This window comes from Syngnathus leptorhynchus, chromosome 2 (assembly GCF_054491065.1).
Source record: "Syngnathus leptorhynchus isolate UIUO chromosome 2, UIUO_Slep, whole genome shotgun sequence".
Lineage (NCBI taxonomy): Eukaryota > Metazoa > Chordata > Actinopteri > Syngnathiformes > Syngnathidae > Syngnathus > Syngnathus leptorhynchus.
The window spans coordinates 11891396-11910020 of record NC_141196.1 but is presented as its reverse complement, the minus strand read 5'-3'; the positions used below and the strand labels follow the sequence as shown (position 1 = coordinate 11910020).

Genomic DNA, 18625 nt, shown 5'->3' with positions numbered 1-18625 from the left:
AAAGAGCTCAAAACTATACGACCGTATGTGTTCAGCCGTGTCGCTCGGGGGCGTGATGGAATTTAAATTCTACAAAATTAATTTTAGAAGAATCTTATTAAATCAGCATGAATTTTCTCAAAGTTGTATATTGATACTACATCTGCTAAGTTGTATATTGATACTTAACAAAAACATTGAAGGACAAAAAAATCAATTCATGTCATGTATATTGAAACTTAACATGACATGAGTTGGTTTTGTTGTCCTTCAATGTTTTGAATACTCGAAAAATGCATTGTTTGGTCTCCCCTGTATACAGCACATGACAATACATGTCAAACATACAAGACACACGCATTATTAAACCTTACCCCAGAACATAAAAATGGATGAGCATAACGCTGCAGAGTGAGCAGGAAGTTTAGACCTCTAATCACCACATAATGATCATTATATTTATTACTGAGTAGGAAACTCCATTACAACATCTCCGGGTCAGTTTTTAAGACTCTGCACTTGATATAATTTGCATGCATTTAAAGATGCTGCTGTTTATTTAATGGAAACTAAATTAGTATCAGAATCAAATGGGCTGAGCAGTTTAAGAGCTCTTTTCCATAACTCAGTAAATCCTTTTGGATTATTTTGAGAGATTCACCGGACCAGCAAATTTGACAAACATTAGATTTTATTTTATTAGTAAAACGATTGGCTCAGTCTGAAAGGAAGGTTGGCTACAGTCCCGTGGAACCAAGATTTCTGAATATGTGCAAATGTAGTCACAGGACCATGAAGCTGAATGGAGATGGTCGTGTAGCTTTTACATTTAACACGCTTGTCTATAACTTTTGTTCCAATCTTCCGAGACACTGCTCTCCTTTGCTTCCTTTGGTCCATGTTTAATGTGGTACACAGCATATCCTCAAACAGCATAGTGACTACTTGTCACCCTTTAAATCGTCCGACTGACTTTAATTACATGTTTGAAGACACTTGTGATGACACACCTTGGTTGATCATATTCCTAAGGTCTCATTTCAATCTTTTCAAATATATTTTTGACCAAACCTATTTCATGAGTTTGTTTTTTTAAAAATAATCTGTTGAATCACAATTCTTTATTTCAATTCAATTTCCCTTGGTGAGTCTTCATTAACGGTCATATTTAAGATATTTTTGTGTCCTCATGTGGAGTTTCTGTAATGTGAAGGCCACCATTTGAAAGTAAGGACTGGATTTCACATGCCTGAGCTAAATAGCTGCCGCCAATCCCTCCAGTGCTACTGCGGCAGAGACGAACCATGATTCTTTTTTAGTTTGTATAACCACGTGGGCCCAGCATTACTTTACTAAACCTTTAAAGCACTACAAGGAGTAGTTACATCCTGAGTAAAAACTTTATTGTGCCAAAAGGAGGCCTTATGTTTGCTCCGCCTGCAATCAAATTCCAAGGTTGTGAGCATTGAGGAACATTACTCCGTGGAAATGTGTAAATCACAGATACTGGTCTTTTTTTTTCTTTTTTAAGAAAAGGGACATTTTAATTTTCTTTCAACTTTTACTGATCTATCCTTTTTCGTGCTGTTCCATAATGTAGTATTTGACAATGTCTCATAATGCAATAAGACTCAGACTCAACTTTATTCATCCCTTGGGATTGCTCCCTCAGGAAATTCTAGTTTCAGTAGCTCACACAGAAGTAGCACAAAAGAGAACATTGCACATGAGTAATAAAGAAGAGAGCAATGAATGAAGCGCACAGCAATAGCACTAAATAAAGTGTTGAGTAAGAAATAAATAACAATAATAATAATCGTCAAGTAATAAATAAATATTGAAGGTCAAGTATTTATCATTAGGTGCATTATCTTGTTTATTTTGCAGTAATTTAAAACAATTAGTTTTTTTAGACACGAGTAACAAATGAAGTGAATAATAAATAAAGCCCATAGCAACAAATAAAGCATTGAGTAAGAAATAAATAACAATAATAATAATTAATAGTTTTCCAGGAATAAATAAAGTATTAAAAACCCAGGTACACCAATCATGTGAGGTCCCACTTTTGTCTTCGTTCCTATCAGCTCCTTCCCCCAATTGAGGAGTTCTGCAGTTTGATGAAATGAGGAACAAAGGAGTTCAGCAGTCTGTTGGTCCGACATTTGGGGAGGAGCAGTCTTCTACTCAGTAGGTTCCTCTGAGCGATGATGACGGTGTGCAGAGGGTGCTCAGTAAAACTTAACTATCTTAAAAAATATCATCCGATAAAACCATAGCTCTCTTCAGATAGTGTGTATGTGTGTGAATATATCTATATCTATATCTATATCCATATATACCAAGAATGATTCTGGCGTAAGAATTCTCACCCAGTAGGCTACTTACCAAATGTACCTTTTTGCTCACCACATGTCGATATTTATCTCAAGCATGTGTGCTGCATTGAAATGATTTGAGGTTTGTCATTTGCAACCTTCAGTGAAATGCTCAACATTGCATAGAGATGGGCAATTTTGCTTTAGAAAACCACAGGAAGCAACCTTGTTATGATCCCAACTCTGGCCTTCCTGTGTGGACTTTGCATATTCTCCCCATGCTAGTGTGAGTTTCCTTCAGGTGCTTCGGTTTCTTCCCACATTCCAAAACCATGCACGGTAGACCGATCGACCACTCCGAATACGATTCTGAGTGTGAATGGTTGTTCATCTAAATGTGCCCTGCGATTGGCTGGCCACCAGTTGAGGGTGTCCCCCGCGTCCTGCCTGATGACTGACTGCTGGGATAGGCGACTATGGTGAGGATAAGGGGTTCGGAAAATGGATGGATAAACTACAGGGTTTTTTGGAAATCATGGATATAGATGCTAACCCACAACTTGCCCATTGTTGTTAGGTTGTTTCGTCTCTGGCATTGTGTCGTACCTGCTCTGTAATACGCACCAAGCAGCAGACAGAAGAAATGAATGACTAATCGGTGCAACATTTCGAGACAAAAGAGACAGCTCTGACTCTGAGCACTTGGCAAGAGTAAAGGACTGGTCTTGAAGCTGAGTGAGCATTGGAATTTAAATCAATTCAAGCTGCAAACGCTCCAAAATTTTTAACCCACGCCTGCTGCATACCATAGCAACTGAAAAGGTTCTGTGTGTTACTCCAACAGTGGATGAAATTGTACTTGTACTTTAATTGTACTCGACGAGCTTCGTAATCCCCGCAATCTCAAAATCAATCTGTGTTAACGGAAAGCTTTTTAAAAATGAAAAATAAGGGCTTTGGTTCATTGTTGACGTGACCAGAGTGATAACTTACACTTAAGGTGGTCCTCTGTGGCTTTCAGGGATTCATAGGCCAGGTGGATCACACAATACTCCCAAGGCTTCCCGGCAGTTTGGACACAAACTCCTATAAAATGCAATCAATGGACAGCAAACAGTGTGTTGCTACAAGCCTGGACTACGGCTACTGGGACCTCAGTAAAAGACTTCTAAAGTGTGACAGATATTTGCATTGTAAACCGCAAAATCTGCAAAATGGTGTGATCGTGAGGGCAAAACTAGAAATTCTCAATTGTCCTGTGAAAATACGAGCAATTTACAGATTTTAAAATTTGAACACTTGCCTGTAAATCGTTCATCAATGTTACTGAAGTCTGCAGACTCAAGTCAAGTAGTCAAGCCGAAAGTTAAAAACAAACATCGTGAGTTTACGGGCTTTATACTGAATGCAAATGAAAGAAGATATCAATAGAAGCAAAGTCAGGCCCAAGTTTAAATGCTTTTAAATCTAGTTGAAAAACTTTATGGAGGTCTTTCACAGCATTCTTCAAGTCATGTTCTCCAAAATCATGTGCTTGCATTGTATGTTCTTAAGTAAGCTACTTTTATTTATTTTCTTTTAAATTCTTTTGTTTGTAAATGCTTTTCAATTCCACTTTCAATTATGAGAGGCACATTAAGTTACCACCTCGTGTATAAAATGTGCTATATGAATAAAGCCGCCTTGCATTTCCTTCTGGGAATGTGCTCGATGTTTGGCCTAGATTAGAATATGAACAAAGTTCTTGGCACGCTTGGGGACCATATGGTTTACGGGTATGGATGAGGTGTGCCATACCACTGCACCACATGATTTCCAAAGGCTTCATGTTTCACACAACACATGTAGACTCCACGAGCGTTGTGACCCCTGCAGAAGACGAGCAGGGTGCTCTGGACAATTGTCAGGATGTCTTGAAGATTACAAGCTCAGGGAGATTGCGGAGTCTAATCCTCCAGTTGTGGGAGCACGTACTCCGATCTCAATCACCCATCTGTTCATTTTCGGTACTGCTTATCCTATTCAGGGTCAATCTATCCCAGTTGACTTTGGGTAAAGCAGTTACACTCCTTAAAGTGCTGTAAAAAGCCCCTGAGTTGCGGTTCTGTATAAAAAATGCTGACACGGAATGGCAACTATTGCGCCTTTGGTTTTATCAGAGACTGCCTTGTGTTTGCGTGTAAGGGCTATACAGCTTCGTCAAGTTTCACACTTGAGACCCACGTCTCCTGTTCATTTTTTCTCAAAAGTATACGGCGCTGTCTGATATGTAAAACCTGCGGTAAATTACCAAATTGTTACTCCCTCCGAGAGGGTGGGGTTTGCTAAGTTACTCAGTTAAGCTTCCTCCATGGGGGGCTTTTCACTTATTATTTTGTAGTTTTAATTCAAGTCACACTTCCACCGGCAGTAATTCTTTCCTCAGAGGCATGTATTTATTTAAAGCAGTTTTTGCATGGTTTTACTTTCATCAAGTCTGCAACTCTAAAATGGATTAGCCAAAAGTGACCTGATTTTGTGTTTGGACAGCAAGGATGTTTTGCATGGCTTTATGAATTGCTCACACTTGAAATGTTTCGGGCACAAATGGAGACAAGCTTTCGTTAATGTTTTGAGTTCGACTATTTTCTTACAAACCTTAAAGCATGGGAATACCAGCACTCTAACATTGCCTCGGGCGCTGGCATTTCCTGGTTGGTAATCTTCTCTTGACTCCTTTAACATTCATAAAGCATAGGAGGGTTTTAGAGGGATAGGGAACTAATCCAGAGCCCCATCTTCAATCTTTACTCTGTAGTCAGACTTGCAGCAAATCACCTGTTCAGCCCACCAGCTGGCTCATCCTCCTCTTGTGAGGTACTGTATATCAATAATAACCTGCTGAACAGAGATGGTCATACATCACGCATAGATCGGCAGGTGTTTTTCTGAGATCCTACTTTGGGTCTGAAGGGTGTATTGGAAAATTATTTTAATTTGGTTCAAGAAAATCTGCTTTTCCGGCCTCACTGGCAGAGCTTAAGTCAATTTACACACGTTGACAAATTTTTGATACCTAGTGCTGGTTGTGCCTCAGCTGCAGTACAACCTGATGTTTTCGACAGTGCATGTGTGTGTGTGTGTTAGGTCTGACTGCTTGGGCTTCTGAAAAATGAACCACAGAGCATGTATTGTGAATGAAGGCAGAGTGTAAGATTGGTTTTGGGGTGAAGAAATGAGAGAAGTGTAGCGGCAGTGCTTGTCAATGTCTCACCTGCATACATAAATTTGCTCGTGACATTGCTTGTGTAACATTGTGTGTTCCCACCTTGTTTGTGTGTGTGTGCAATGTTTGTATTTTCACGTGAGTTTAACAAGTTGGGCCAAGTGTGTGTATATTCACAGCATGCACGTGCATGTTTTACCACCAAACCCATCTGAAATGTTGCCTTGGCAACCGGCTGACTGAGGTAAATGAGTGTCCTGGCTCTGCTGAGGGATTGTGGGAAAGCAATATGCCAGCGTTCCGCCCCATTAGTTTGACGGACAGCCCGTTTGGCCTATGAGAGGTCAACTGGCAAGGGCAGCCGTATTAGCATTCCGCAGGAGGAATTTCAGGATTGGTTTTACTCTAATGTCAATCTACCTGTGTGTTGGAGTGTGTGCAAAGGTAACAACTGGAGCTTGCAAGAAGGTAATGCTCATCCTGGCGTGTAACACAGCAGGCACTGTGTGTTTGTGCATGTGTGTGTTGTTTGTATGTCCCACCTTGGTGGGTTGCAGGCCTCTTGCCAGCTAAGCATATTGCCAATTATCACCTTTCTGTCCCCCCCCCTCGTTTCTTCGACTCCCTCCTCACACCCTTCAGTCAATACCAAGCCAGTGAGACGTGATTACACCTAAACTGGTCACTGGGCTTCCAAGCATAGATGTCAAAAACGTTCATGTCTGCCCATCTTTTTGTAGCCCTCCATTCATCCTTTGCTTCCATTCTCTCCTAATATGAATAAACATTCATCTCACGCTTTGTTTATTTTTCTACACCTGCATTTCATCCCCTTCCAAACCCTTTTGTCTCTGTCCAACCATGCCTCTCAATCCCTTTTGTCTTTTGTGTGCTTCTCTCCAACGGCCCATTGTTTATTCCTAATATCCTCATCACTTTTCTACATCCCGCCAGGACCAAACTTCAGTTGTGCAAAATGTTGAAGCGATATTTTGTATGGTAATGGATGCAAAATAATGAATTCATTTTTTTTTCTAATGGAAATGAGTTTAACGCTGTCTGAAAGATTTTAGTGACTTGTAATTGTAAACTGAACTCATGACTAATTCATAGTAATGTGTTAGCGGCATTAGGTGAAGCCAATTATGGCTGATTGTCAACTAGTTCGCAAGCTTCATTTGCATGCAATGGAGCCACTGAGGTATGAACAACCAGGCTGCTTTGACACTGTGGTCATGTTAATTTCATACGGGCTGCACCAAAGAATAGATCAATAACAATGCATATATCAACCCCAGTATGACTGAATAGACACAACATTTACTTTGGCAATGGAACATCTTAAGGCTAAAAACATTATGGCTTGTTTTTACACTCTATGTTTCAAGTTTGATGATCAAAAATGTGCCTACATGAGTACAAGATAAGCAACTGTCGTCAGCCGAAGTGAAAAAGAGCCAACAATGTGGAATGGTCAAGCGATCAATAAAGCAATGATATGGCCAGAGTATTTGATAATGAATTTGATCATCCCAATGACACATCCCACTTATAGACTCCCAGAAGCCATATCAAATAAAGTCTTTTGATACACTTGCCATTTTCCAATACACAGAGTTTCTCGAGAACAATTGATTTGAGTTCAGTTTTTGCGGCATGACCACCTTGCGTAAGGAGACGTGGTCCTCAGGAGTTAATAACTTATATTGATGCTGAGAATCACAGGCCATCCTTGAAGAGTCATACGCCCTACATGGAGGCCAGTACCTGAGAAATACCGCAGAACCTCACACGCCATCAATCATTTGCGCTCCTCACTGCTTGTGAATGCTTTCTTCATATCTCCAACCACACGTGTGGAGTGAACATCATGTGGCGATCAGGCGGGGTCACTCCCGCTAAGTCCGAAGCGAGACTGAATGAGAGGGGCTGATCTGTTTATACGTAGCAAGGGCAAAAAGGCACGTACGTTGATACATGTGTTAAGTAAGTGACGAGTTTAACTTCAATTTTCAGTCTGTGTGACATGTAAAACTGTTTCAAATACTAGAATGAATCCTTTTATACCCCGAGGTATGTACGCCAATGTGCCCCATAGGGCTAATTATGGGGCTCTGTTTGTACCAAGGCAAAAAGGTCATGTGGATTCCCACGCTGCAATAATCAAGTGTCACAGTGATACCTGAGAGAGCACATCTTATCTCCCATAGGAGATAATGTAAGAGGAAATAATCCATTGCAGGGTCAAATTGACACCATCGTAAAACCTTCATTAACTCGACAGCAATTTTTAATTAACATTTTAAAGTTCTAAAACAAGTAAGCTGCTGTTAATGTAAAAGACACACAAAAAAATGCAATTAACTTAAATGGCAAAAGATGACGGTGTAATGGAAAGGCGAGTTACAGCAGCGATGCAACTCATGCATCCCATATTTAAATTTCAAAGTGTATGACAACAAGTGACGCTAGAAAGCTTCAGTAGGGCCTGACAGATATGGATGCTTTTCAAGCCCATTCTAATATTTGTCAGGCAAACCTTAAGATGTACACAAACTCTTCAGCTTTCTTTTCTCATGTCACTAAAGCCTCGGTAAACAACTGCAATACATCCATCACATGTTTGGAGCAGTTAAAGCTATGGATGAAGGGTTGGATGTCACACGACTCCTCGACGTCACTATAGAATTAACTTTCTTGGAGCCGATTTTCCCTCAACGGCAGATGTCATTTAATCCGGGGATTTTGCTGTGTTGAGAATGACGTGTTGTGGAATACCATCTGCTTTATTTGGTGAGTGATTTAGATGAGCCAAAGCCATGTCAAATGGCATTGTTGTTGGTCGAGTCCAATACAGTTCCGAATTGATAAATCTATGCAACACACAGTTGTGTGCAAACATTAGAAAAGTATAGGAGATGACTTGCTTGTGCCCTCGCCTCTCAGCACGACACAGCGTGACGCCGCCCACAACAGTGTGACACCGCATGCTATATGCCAATTTAATGCTGTCGGGATGACATTAGACCACCTGCAGGGACCCAGTTTGGCAAAACCGTTAACTGGTGGTCCGAGCACACCCACAGAGCGATGGCTGAGCTGTCATATGTGGGTGCAGACGCAAATATATATTTAAATTTCAATCCTTACTGTTTAGCAGAAGAAAGTATTCATTGTTACAGTCACCATGATTCCTTCCTCTGTCTGCCTGGTATAGTCAATAGCTGACCAGGAGTCCGCAATACGCCGACTCGCCAGATGCCAATTTATCTTGCCTTGCGTGATTTGCAATATTATTTTCTTTGATGATTACTGTATTTAATGTTTCGTGTTTTTCCCTTTTCAGGCAATTTAGTATTCCGTGTTGAAATGCGCTTATTATACCACATTTAGCATACATTTAAGATATGCAAACTAATGACTTGCCAATTATAGCACATTACTCAATTGTAGTCGCTATTGTAATAGGAATATTGACCTATTGTACCGCTGAGGTATAAGGACCTACTGAGGATAATTTGGTTTGTGCAGAAAAGCACAAAAGCTAAATTAACAGGGAAACTCAATGGCTGAAGCCAAACGTTTATTGTATTCGTACGCCTCCATTGTGGAACATTTTCCGGAATGGCGGTTAACTGTTCAATAATTGTATGTGAATAGAATCTGTCACGTTCCTGTCATGTGAACTTGTCTTTTCAGAGTATTTGATAGCGTGATACAATCAAATTATCACTCTGCATAACACAAAATGGCAGTTTTCTACAATCCCCTGCAGTGGAAAAGCTCCATCAGATTCCTAAAATGACATCTTCTTCTTTTACTATATCTTCAGCACTGACTGGAAGCTTTGGAAATTTATAAAAGTAATGTTATATTTGCGTGATGTCTGTGGATTATTCTTGTCCTTTATTGTTATTGTCCTCAGTTTAGTTTTTCTTTTGTCTTTTTTGTATGAAACGATGCCTTCCCTTATTATTCTGGCCAATTTTTGATGGAGCTGAAATGTTTATTTACTATGAAATTAATGTTATGAACAACAGGATTACACTAATATTGTGTAACGAATCTACAAAATGTTTGTAAAGACGATTTATATTTACTTTATGACAATATGCTCGAATTGGGACCAGGTGGTATCGTGACAGCAGTTCCACCAGCTGTGTTGAAAACATCTGGGTATCTGTTATATGTGTAGCTCATTTGTTCAGAGAGGTTTGTTTTGACCAATGCAATTTTCATTTGCAATTCCTTTTTTCAATGTGGAGGAGCTATTGAGGTTAACCTCTATTCTAATCCACGACTGGATTTTCACTCTTGGGCCCGCACTTGGGCAGATGTTGCTCATCTCTGCCAAGGTCATTATCACATTTTATGTTTTGTCTACAAAACATAAAATAAAAACAAACTGAAAGTAGACGTGTTTTCAGCTGAGTCAAATAATATCATTCATGAGCTTTTGGGGTTCCTTTTGAATATATATTTTCTCCAGTATTGCTTTACAACTGTTGCTACGGAAAAAGGAAGGTCTGTAGTTTGAGACTTGTGGTTTACCTTACTTTATTGCAGAATACTAAGTGACCTTTTCTTGTTCTCTTTAACTCAACAAATACTCCATAAAAAAACTAATTCCAGAACAAATAAAAAATAAACCAAAATAAAGACAGTACTACTAATAAATCAACAAACTTTCTTAAAGGTCAAAATGGAATAAAAGTAACTATAATGAAAGGTCCTAAACTATTATAATCCTGATCTCAGGCGTTAAGTCATCTGTAAATTGGCATAGTAATTCCAAAAAGTCATGATTAGTTATAGTTGACTTCCAGCTTTAACTCATCTCTTACAAAGCGTCACTGCAGTGATACATTTGTTCTTCTTCTTGGATTTGAGACAATGAAGGAAGAAATCCCAATGATAAAAAAATGATAGATGGTAGTAAAATGTATGTGGAAATACAAATTGTACAAATATACCATATATATGGTTTTAAGTCTTGACGCGGTTAAAAGATAGACACTCCAGAATATTATGTAGATTTATGAAAATGTCATTACCAATGACTAATTGACCAAAAAGTCCAAGTCAGCTGAGTCCTTAATAACACATTAAGTTGAGCAATTAACCAAGGCAGTTGCCCCCAAATCCATTAAGCAGACTGACATCAAGTGATCCAGATGCTTCTACTCTTGAAAAGCAAAGAGAGGGGGGGATTAAGGGTGAAGGTTAACGCCTGCAAAAGGCGCTAAATTTGACATTATCCCGAGCCTTGCAGCGCGAAACCTGCTGACACTTGCTTCAGTCGAGTAAAAGTCTCAGCTGGACTTGAAACACATGACTAGCTGCAGGTGATTCCCGCAAGTAGGCCAACTCTCTGAATCCCCTCGTCTCTCCCTTCTAGTGGACGGAGCCATCCACCGTGCTGCGGGGCCCCTCTTGAAGAAAGAGTGCGCCTCCCTCCACGGCTGCCAGACCGGACAAGCAAAGGTCACTGGCGGCTACGGTCTCCCTGCCAAGTGTGAGTACAAAATGTGTGTAACAGCCAACTGCTCAGCGAAAGCTGCGAAGCGTGCTCATCCTGGTGGGAATATGTCGCCAAGTGCCACAGACATGCCGGGACGTTTTCATGCGCTGGAAATTCCAGAGATTAGTAAAGGTCACGCAGCTTTATGAATAAAATAGAAATATGGAAGCGGAGCGGTTTCCTTGTCACATAAATCATGCAGCTGGTTAAATATCAACATCAGCATCCAGAATCTGTAATAGTGTCACCTGCACTTTTCCACTTAAAGCAATCCATTATTAAGTGGCACTTTAATATGAACATTTAGACTGACAGAAAACCTTTAGTCATTGTTTCAGGTTGAAAATTGCTTGTGTGCAAACATGTGGAGAGCCTTTGTGCTTCACATCCAGTCGACAAAAACAACACCGTTTGAAACATCCCTTGAAAAACTCCATCACATTAAGTGACTGTTCTCAGAAGCTAAAAAAAAATAAAATAAAAATCCATAGGAAGCAGCTCTGTCCCACATTCCCATATTGAGTGGAAAGCTGGAGTTTGGTGTGATGCTGAATCTCTCATTAAACCTTGAAATGACTGTACAGGTAAGTACAATTTAACATTCTTTTTTTGAACATGACCTCAGGAGATTGTTGAAAATGATGCACAAACCTATCACTATTTTCGCTCAACATTTATCCAGCTATATATTTCGCCATATATCCGGCTATATTTAGCTGCTATATAGTAGCTATATTTAGCTCATCAGCTATCATTTCAATCAAGTGTGTAGGAGGAGGGAGACATCTAAAATATGCAGGACAGCGGCTCTCGAGGACCAGGTTTGGCTTAAAGCCTCTGGTGGCTGAGGCGTTCGGAAGCAACCATGCCAGTTGCAAGCCTTGGCCCTCACACAGTCAAGTCAAACTTTAGACTTATTCCACTCCCTCCCCCTTCGTTAATGTTGTCTTATGTCCGTGATGTATGTGCACTCACAGCTGACAACGAGGCGCTCTAAAGCGGCCATGTAAGCAGGCTCTCGTAAGGGAGGCGGTATTTTTGGGGGTGCATTATCTGAAGTCAGTCCCAACTTTACGTAGTTATAAATCCAGGTTGTTCAGGATGCCCTTCTTCCCAAACCCATGTATGAAATGTGCAATCTAATTGCCTTTGCCTATTGAGCTAAATGCCCATCACAACTGCCCCGAGTAACCACTGATGCAAACGGAGGTGCTCGAGAAATTGTGCAGAACATCTCAACAGTCTTTTCAGGTTTTTAGTAATTACCTTCAAACACGTATAATATATTGAACAAATAATCTCTGATACTTGTCCACAGTGCCTCATATTAATTCATTTTAGGGATTTTTACCATGATTTTATCAGGAAAGATAGGTCCATAGCTTTTGTTTGAAATCCTACTTGCCTCTATGCTTATGTATTTGTGAGTAAATACGGTCTGTTGAGGAGAATGGATGAGAGGACGCTTTGAAGAACTGGGAGGAGATGGGCTCACATTGTCAGCTCCTCTTTGATTGTTGTTGGCTTCTATGGTTGTGCGTGCATGAGTGCATTTGTGTGCGTGTGTGTGTGTGTGTGTGTGTGTGTGTGTGTGTGTGTGTGTGTGTGTGTGTGCGCGCGCCTGCCTGATTGGATACTGCACTGCTTGTTGCAAGCTTGTCTCTGTGTAGTTCAGGTGCATGTCAAGCCTACTCGCTGTCTCATCTGCTGACAGCCTGTTGACGGACAAGCTTTATGAGTACATGTGCTGTGTGACATGCCTGTTTTCTTGTGCGTGTAGTTTCACCCAGTCGGTGGTCCCGAAGCCCCCCCGCGCTCCCTCTCCCGCCCTGACAAAATATAGAGCCCCAAGAATAATCAAGCGAGTGTCTGCAGTCCTTAAATACTCACAACGGGTCTTGATCACCTCTCAGCGGGAAGAAAAAAGTAGATAGGAAAAATGGAGGTAAAGCAAAGTAGAGTTGACAAAATAGGCAGCAAGAAGACTTGGAGCCTAAATAGTGCTGTGGAACACAGCTTTTACACAGCGCCGCTTTTCAACTAGAAATGTTTAAAATAAATAAATATATCCAGCTGCTTTGGGACATTTGTATGCAAGTGTTTTGGATGGTGAAAATGCAAACTGTCTCAAAGTTGAAAGTCGTGCAATGTGCGAAAAATAGGCATGCACAAGTAAATAAATGGCAGTGGCAAAATAAAGCCTCTCCTTATCATTTCAAACAGTTTTTGCAAAACGTAATAAAACCAAAAACTGATACGGAAAAAAAGAGAGTGCTTTTAAAAAGATAATTGAAATAAATTTTACTCTTATAAAATCCACTAAAATTAAGAATATCTGTAGGTAATACGCCCATTGTTTTTGCCTTTGTTATTTCATTTCATGTACGAGCTTTTGGATAAAACTAATGCTTAACCTGACTAAAATGAATGTTGGCTTTTTTTTTTGTAAACATTAAAAACTAATGAAAATTCCCATATTATTCTAACCCAGTTTTTGACCAGACCTGGTTAGCTGCATGTGTAATGTATTTCCCCAAAGCTTTTGCAGCTTTTTATTGTATGTGAACATTTCAAACCCAAAGGAATATTGTTTCAGGTAGCCATCCATCTATTTTACATTGCACTTGTCCTCATTATGTTTTTGGATGAGCTGGAGCCTTTCCCAGCTGACGATAGGGCAAGAGGCAGGTGACACCTTAAATTGAAATTCACATCTATGGAGACTTCAGACTGTTCAATTAACCTAACGTGCATGGTTTTGGAATGCCGGAGGAAGCTGAATTACCTGGAGAACATCATCACCAGCACAGGGAGAACGTGCAAACTGAGAAAGAGAGAGAGAAAAAAAAAAAACAGTCCGGACCTGAGAGGAAACCCAGTGAGGCAGACATCCTCACTAACAGTACTCTAGATTTTATGATTTTTAACCTGTCTTTCTTGATCGTGCAAAATGAAGGATCTGTATACCTTTTATGCCAGAAGAGTTTTGATACATTTTGATATACTCCATTACTCTATGTACCATATACACCATTTTCAAGTAGTATTTTATATGGATGATATAAGGACCGTCCATCCATCCATCCATCCATCCATCCATCCATCCATCCATCCATCCATCCATCCATCCATCCATCCATCCATCCATCCATCCATCCATCCATCCATCCATCCATCCATCCATCCATCCATCCATCCATCCATCCATCCATCCATTTTCTGTACCGCTTTGTCCCCACGGGGGTCGCAGGCGTGCTGGAGCCTATCCCAGGGGTCATCGGGCAGTAGGCGGGGGACACCCTGAACCGGTTGCCAGCCAATCACATGGCACACAGAGACAAGCAACCATCCGCACTCGCACTCACACCTCGGGGCAATTTAGAGTGCTCAATCGGCCTACCAAGCATGTTTTTGGGATGTGGGAGGAAACCGGAGTGCCCGGAGGAAACCCACGCGGGCTCGGGGAGAACATGCAAACTCCACACAGGGAGGGTCGGAGGTGGAATCAAACCGGCACCCTCCTTACTGTGAGGCGGACGTGCTAACCAGTGGCCCACCGAACCGCCTGATATAAGGACCGTAGAAAGCTAAATGACTAGCGCGTAAACCTTGGCTTGAGTGATACAATAAATTTCCGTGACCAATTCAAAGGCATTAGATAATAAGAAATTGGGCTGTTTGATCTTTATCACTGCTTTATTAGTGTTATGCACATCTAGGATCGTTTTTGAATCGGAAAGGAGGAAGTTCGCGGAAGCACCTCATCACAAATCAAAGAACGTGGCCGGACACAGTAGAATAAGTGGATGCTTTCTTCTCCTCTCTTTCATCTAATTCACACAGCATCAAAATGACTTACTCAATCCACCTGATATTGCCATCTGCGTATTACTTTTCTTTTAATAAAATATCAACTGACTTTGATGTGTGTGGGTGATGGAAGGCAAACGGACCTCTTCGGCTGTCGAACAACATGCTTGACTTTAATTAATGTAACAAAGGAGCCCTTTGGCTGTCTAAAAACATACCTTTCTAAATAAATAAAAAAACAAGAGTTTCTATACAACCCGCTTTCGGGGTTAACGTGATTTTTCAAATTCTGGACCCCAAAGTTTGTGTAAAATTGAGATTTAGGGTGTACGACAGCCACTCCTCATTGAGCTCCAGGTGTTGAAGGTATAGATTAAGAATCATAACACAAATGCAAATAAGCAGACAGTTGGGGAAGTTCACAAGTTGTTTATAGCAATCAGGAAATGGCTTCACACCAAGCAACTCAATCCCATGGGTGTGTCTACCAAGACATCAGACGCTTTCTGGAGTTGCTATGCAAGCACAAATAAAGAAGGGCAAACTAAGCTTTCCTAGCACTTGTAATTGAAATGCAACTCGACAGAAGAGGAGCTATGCCTGAAAAACGGACAGGCTTTGATCTGGCCACCAGATGTGATTTCAAACGCTCTATACCAGCGAATTTGCCAAATGGTCATATGAACCCGATGTCAGCCGTCCCTGCGGAGAGCCCCCAGACGAGCCTGCTGCCACTTAAACCGGCAGTATCTCTGCACCGTAACCTAGCAACAGCGCAGAGAGTGCACGGCCCACCATGGCTGCTGTTTAGCAAGAGTCACATGCAATTTAGACATGTTGACAAATGACATCTGGAAAACAGCAAGGCGGTTTTGCTAAAGTTCATTAACATTTAAGAGAAACTTAGCAGCGATAAATCAACAGCTGTTAGCTTTAGGGCTGCCGCACATGTGGATTTGTTTAGGTTTGAAACAAGCTGACTATGTTTTTGCGCCTGTTTCTTGTTGCCTGACAAGGGAGAGTGGGCCCTAAGTGTTGTCCCGACGATCCTGACGCCCGAGAGCCCACTTGTGTACCGATAACGCAAACCTGTTCCCCAGCCGGCCCTTGCTCCCCCCCTGCTACTTACCAATGCAGAACATCACCACACACAGGGGAGGTAGTGGAAGGAAGCAAAGGCCAGCTAAAAGCAACAGCGTGGGGAAGACTTGTTAGCATGAGGTCAGATCATAATCAAACCGCCAAGGCTTGGCCATTTATATATATTTTTCATGTATTTCTGACATTTGAGCTTGGTCTGAAGTTATGAATAACTGAATATAAACAGTTATCACAATGTTTCCATAGATTCCTTTCTAGACCGCACATTGATAAAATGAAGGGGGTAGGGGCAGGCTGACATTTGAATGGAATAATATGAAAATGTTATTTATAGTATATATATGCTCAAATACACATTTACTGACAGCTGTTTTTGAAGCAGAGTTGCCCATATTGTCAGCCGTTTCAGACTATGTTGACTTTTCCTTCAAGTAATTACCAAGCACCAACCAAAAGAATGAGTAGACTGACGTCTTTGACCATTTATTTTTGTTCTTTTGTAATCAGCAATAGCACATGGGTTAGTATCAGCAAAACACCTGTTTCTGACCAAAAAGCAAAGAAATCATTTTGTGAAACCAAACATGTCAAGTAGAACAGTGACACCTTAAACTGTAAAACAACAAGCACTAGGCAACTCAATATGTTTCACATAAGCAAAGACAAAACACCTAAAAGCATTTATACAAACGCAACAGCTTACAAAGCAAAGCAGAGAAGAAAAAGTTCACCAAAAAAATTACAAGACTGTACATTGACAACATTTAAACAAATTACCAGAAGACGTTAAAAACATTTAAAACACCTAAAAGTAAAGAAAAGAAAGGTTTCTAAATTTACTAAAAGACCGTACTGTGAAGTTGTTTTAAACAGTTCCTTGATCAAAGGTATGGGACAAAAATCTCAGAGCCTAACCTGCTCTATCTTCAATCAGCATTTCTTTACTGCATTCAGGACTCAATCCATTTGGTGACTCATAGACCAGTAGCAGAAGTTGAAAATCTGTTCTACAGACTGGGAGCCAATGTAAAGCCTTTAATAGACTGTGAAGGACAAGATCGAGAAAGGGCTTTTGATGTCCAATAAGAAACATCAGTAGATTTTTAATGTGGCAATCATCATTCACTCCTTGAATTGCGTCAGCTTTTCTCACGCTCAAACCTATAGTCTGCTTATCCTATATCGACATTTGCGGAGTGCAACTCTCCAATAAAAGATGATTCGATACATATCTCGACACATGAGGTGCGATACAACGCTACAATGTTTCGATTCAGTACGAGATGGTATGGCTCAGTTCTTGAAAATTGATGCAATGAGTTTTTCCTCCTTATTTTCCATACTTTAGATAAGTATGAAGTTGTCAGTACTGTAAATGCACGGTAGCATTTCCTCCTATAGCTCTCCAATTCATTTCATCTCTCAATATATTTGAAAGGTGAGATATTATACTGTTTTATCATCCCCACGGTTATTACCTTGAGCACGATGGTGATCTAATTTCTTCTGAAATATGAGTTATTTTGGTGGCTATATTTCTAACCCGGAAGTGAAACGCCCGGTTCTGTAAAGCCCACCACCTCCTGCCAGGTGGCTGCCTCACCCCTTTCATGTGCGCCCACCACCCACAAAACAATAATGAATGTTCATTACTGTTTCGTGGGTGGGACGCATTCCCATTACTGTTGTCCCAAAGATCCCCACACCATACACCACTTGGCTGTACTTACACACATTTCCAATTTCTATTGCAATATGAATCACGCAGGAAATTAGACATGTTTGGGTTTTACAAAGTATTCTAAAATTTTACTGCAATACTAAAATTGTAACTATCTTGTCTATGTCGCAACGTAGATCAACAGAATGGCTCGGACTCTTTTTTTTCCTGGTCTGGGAAGCAGTCCGTTGTTAGGCAGAATTTGTAAGCCAATTATAATCAATCATAGCAGTCCCGTAGGCCAATAAAAAATTTGCATATGCCCCATCCGCCCACTAGGCTATTTGAATGGCAAACTAAGGCACCAACTGACTACAAAAGGATGATAATGAGATGATTACGACTTGAATCACAGGCAACACTGTGGATTCGCAGGGAGCATGTCTGCTCCTCAGTTGGACGATCTGGGGTTGAATCGATGTTGTGAGGAGTTTCCAAATGTATTTTTGAATCGCATTTAGAACAACTATATTGGATGGAAAACAATTTAACGGTACAGAAGCTAAGAACAATAAACCAAAGTATAAAACTGATTAACAGCTTCAATGAAAAGCAATAGTGAATAGGGGTCTGTCTTTTTGTTTGTACTTCTTATATATAATATGATCATAATTTTTTTCTGGTTTTATTGGCGTGTATGATTGGCAGGTGACAAAAACAGAATTTACCCTGCTCTCGCCCAGACTCGGCATCTCACCTGTGACGCTAATGAGTACGAGCACGATAGAAACTGGATGGCTGAAGTGAATCACTGCTCTGTATTGGATACAAATTATGTATTGCACATATTTTTCCACCAAATCCCCTCAGAAGATAAACTGAACAATAATAGTGCATTAAAATGCAGGGGCAGTTTTGAACTTGTGTCCAATATATGTCAAAATGCGATGAGGTTTTTATTAGGGATGGGAAAGTACTTACTAAAACCGTTGGGTGGGCATTCGTGGCCCACAAGATGACGTTTCTCCCAC

The 18625-nt window shown here is 40.6% G+C and overlaps 1 protein-coding gene across 8 annotated transcripts in view; it reads left to right on the top strand.

Moving 5' to 3' along the window:
- The window catches only part of macrod1 (mono-ADP ribosylhydrolase 1), a 113528-nt gene that overhangs the window by 73973 nt on the left and 20930 nt on the right, over window positions 1–18625 (top strand). For 5 of the 8 annotated variants that reach the window (XR_015065508.1, XR_015065507.1, XR_015065509.1 and 2 more), the window contains exon 5: window positions 10901–11017. Coding sequence is in view for 3 of the 8 variants with exons in the window: in XM_085905904.1 (XP_085762030.1) it covers window positions 10901–11017 (117 nt within the window). In the remaining 5 variants the exon portion in view is untranslated. Of the gene's footprint in view, window positions 1–10900; window positions 11031–18625 lie in introns of all 8 variants that reach the window. The other 3 variants (XR_015065510.1, XR_015065511.1, XM_085905906.1) reach the window with 1 other exon arrangement.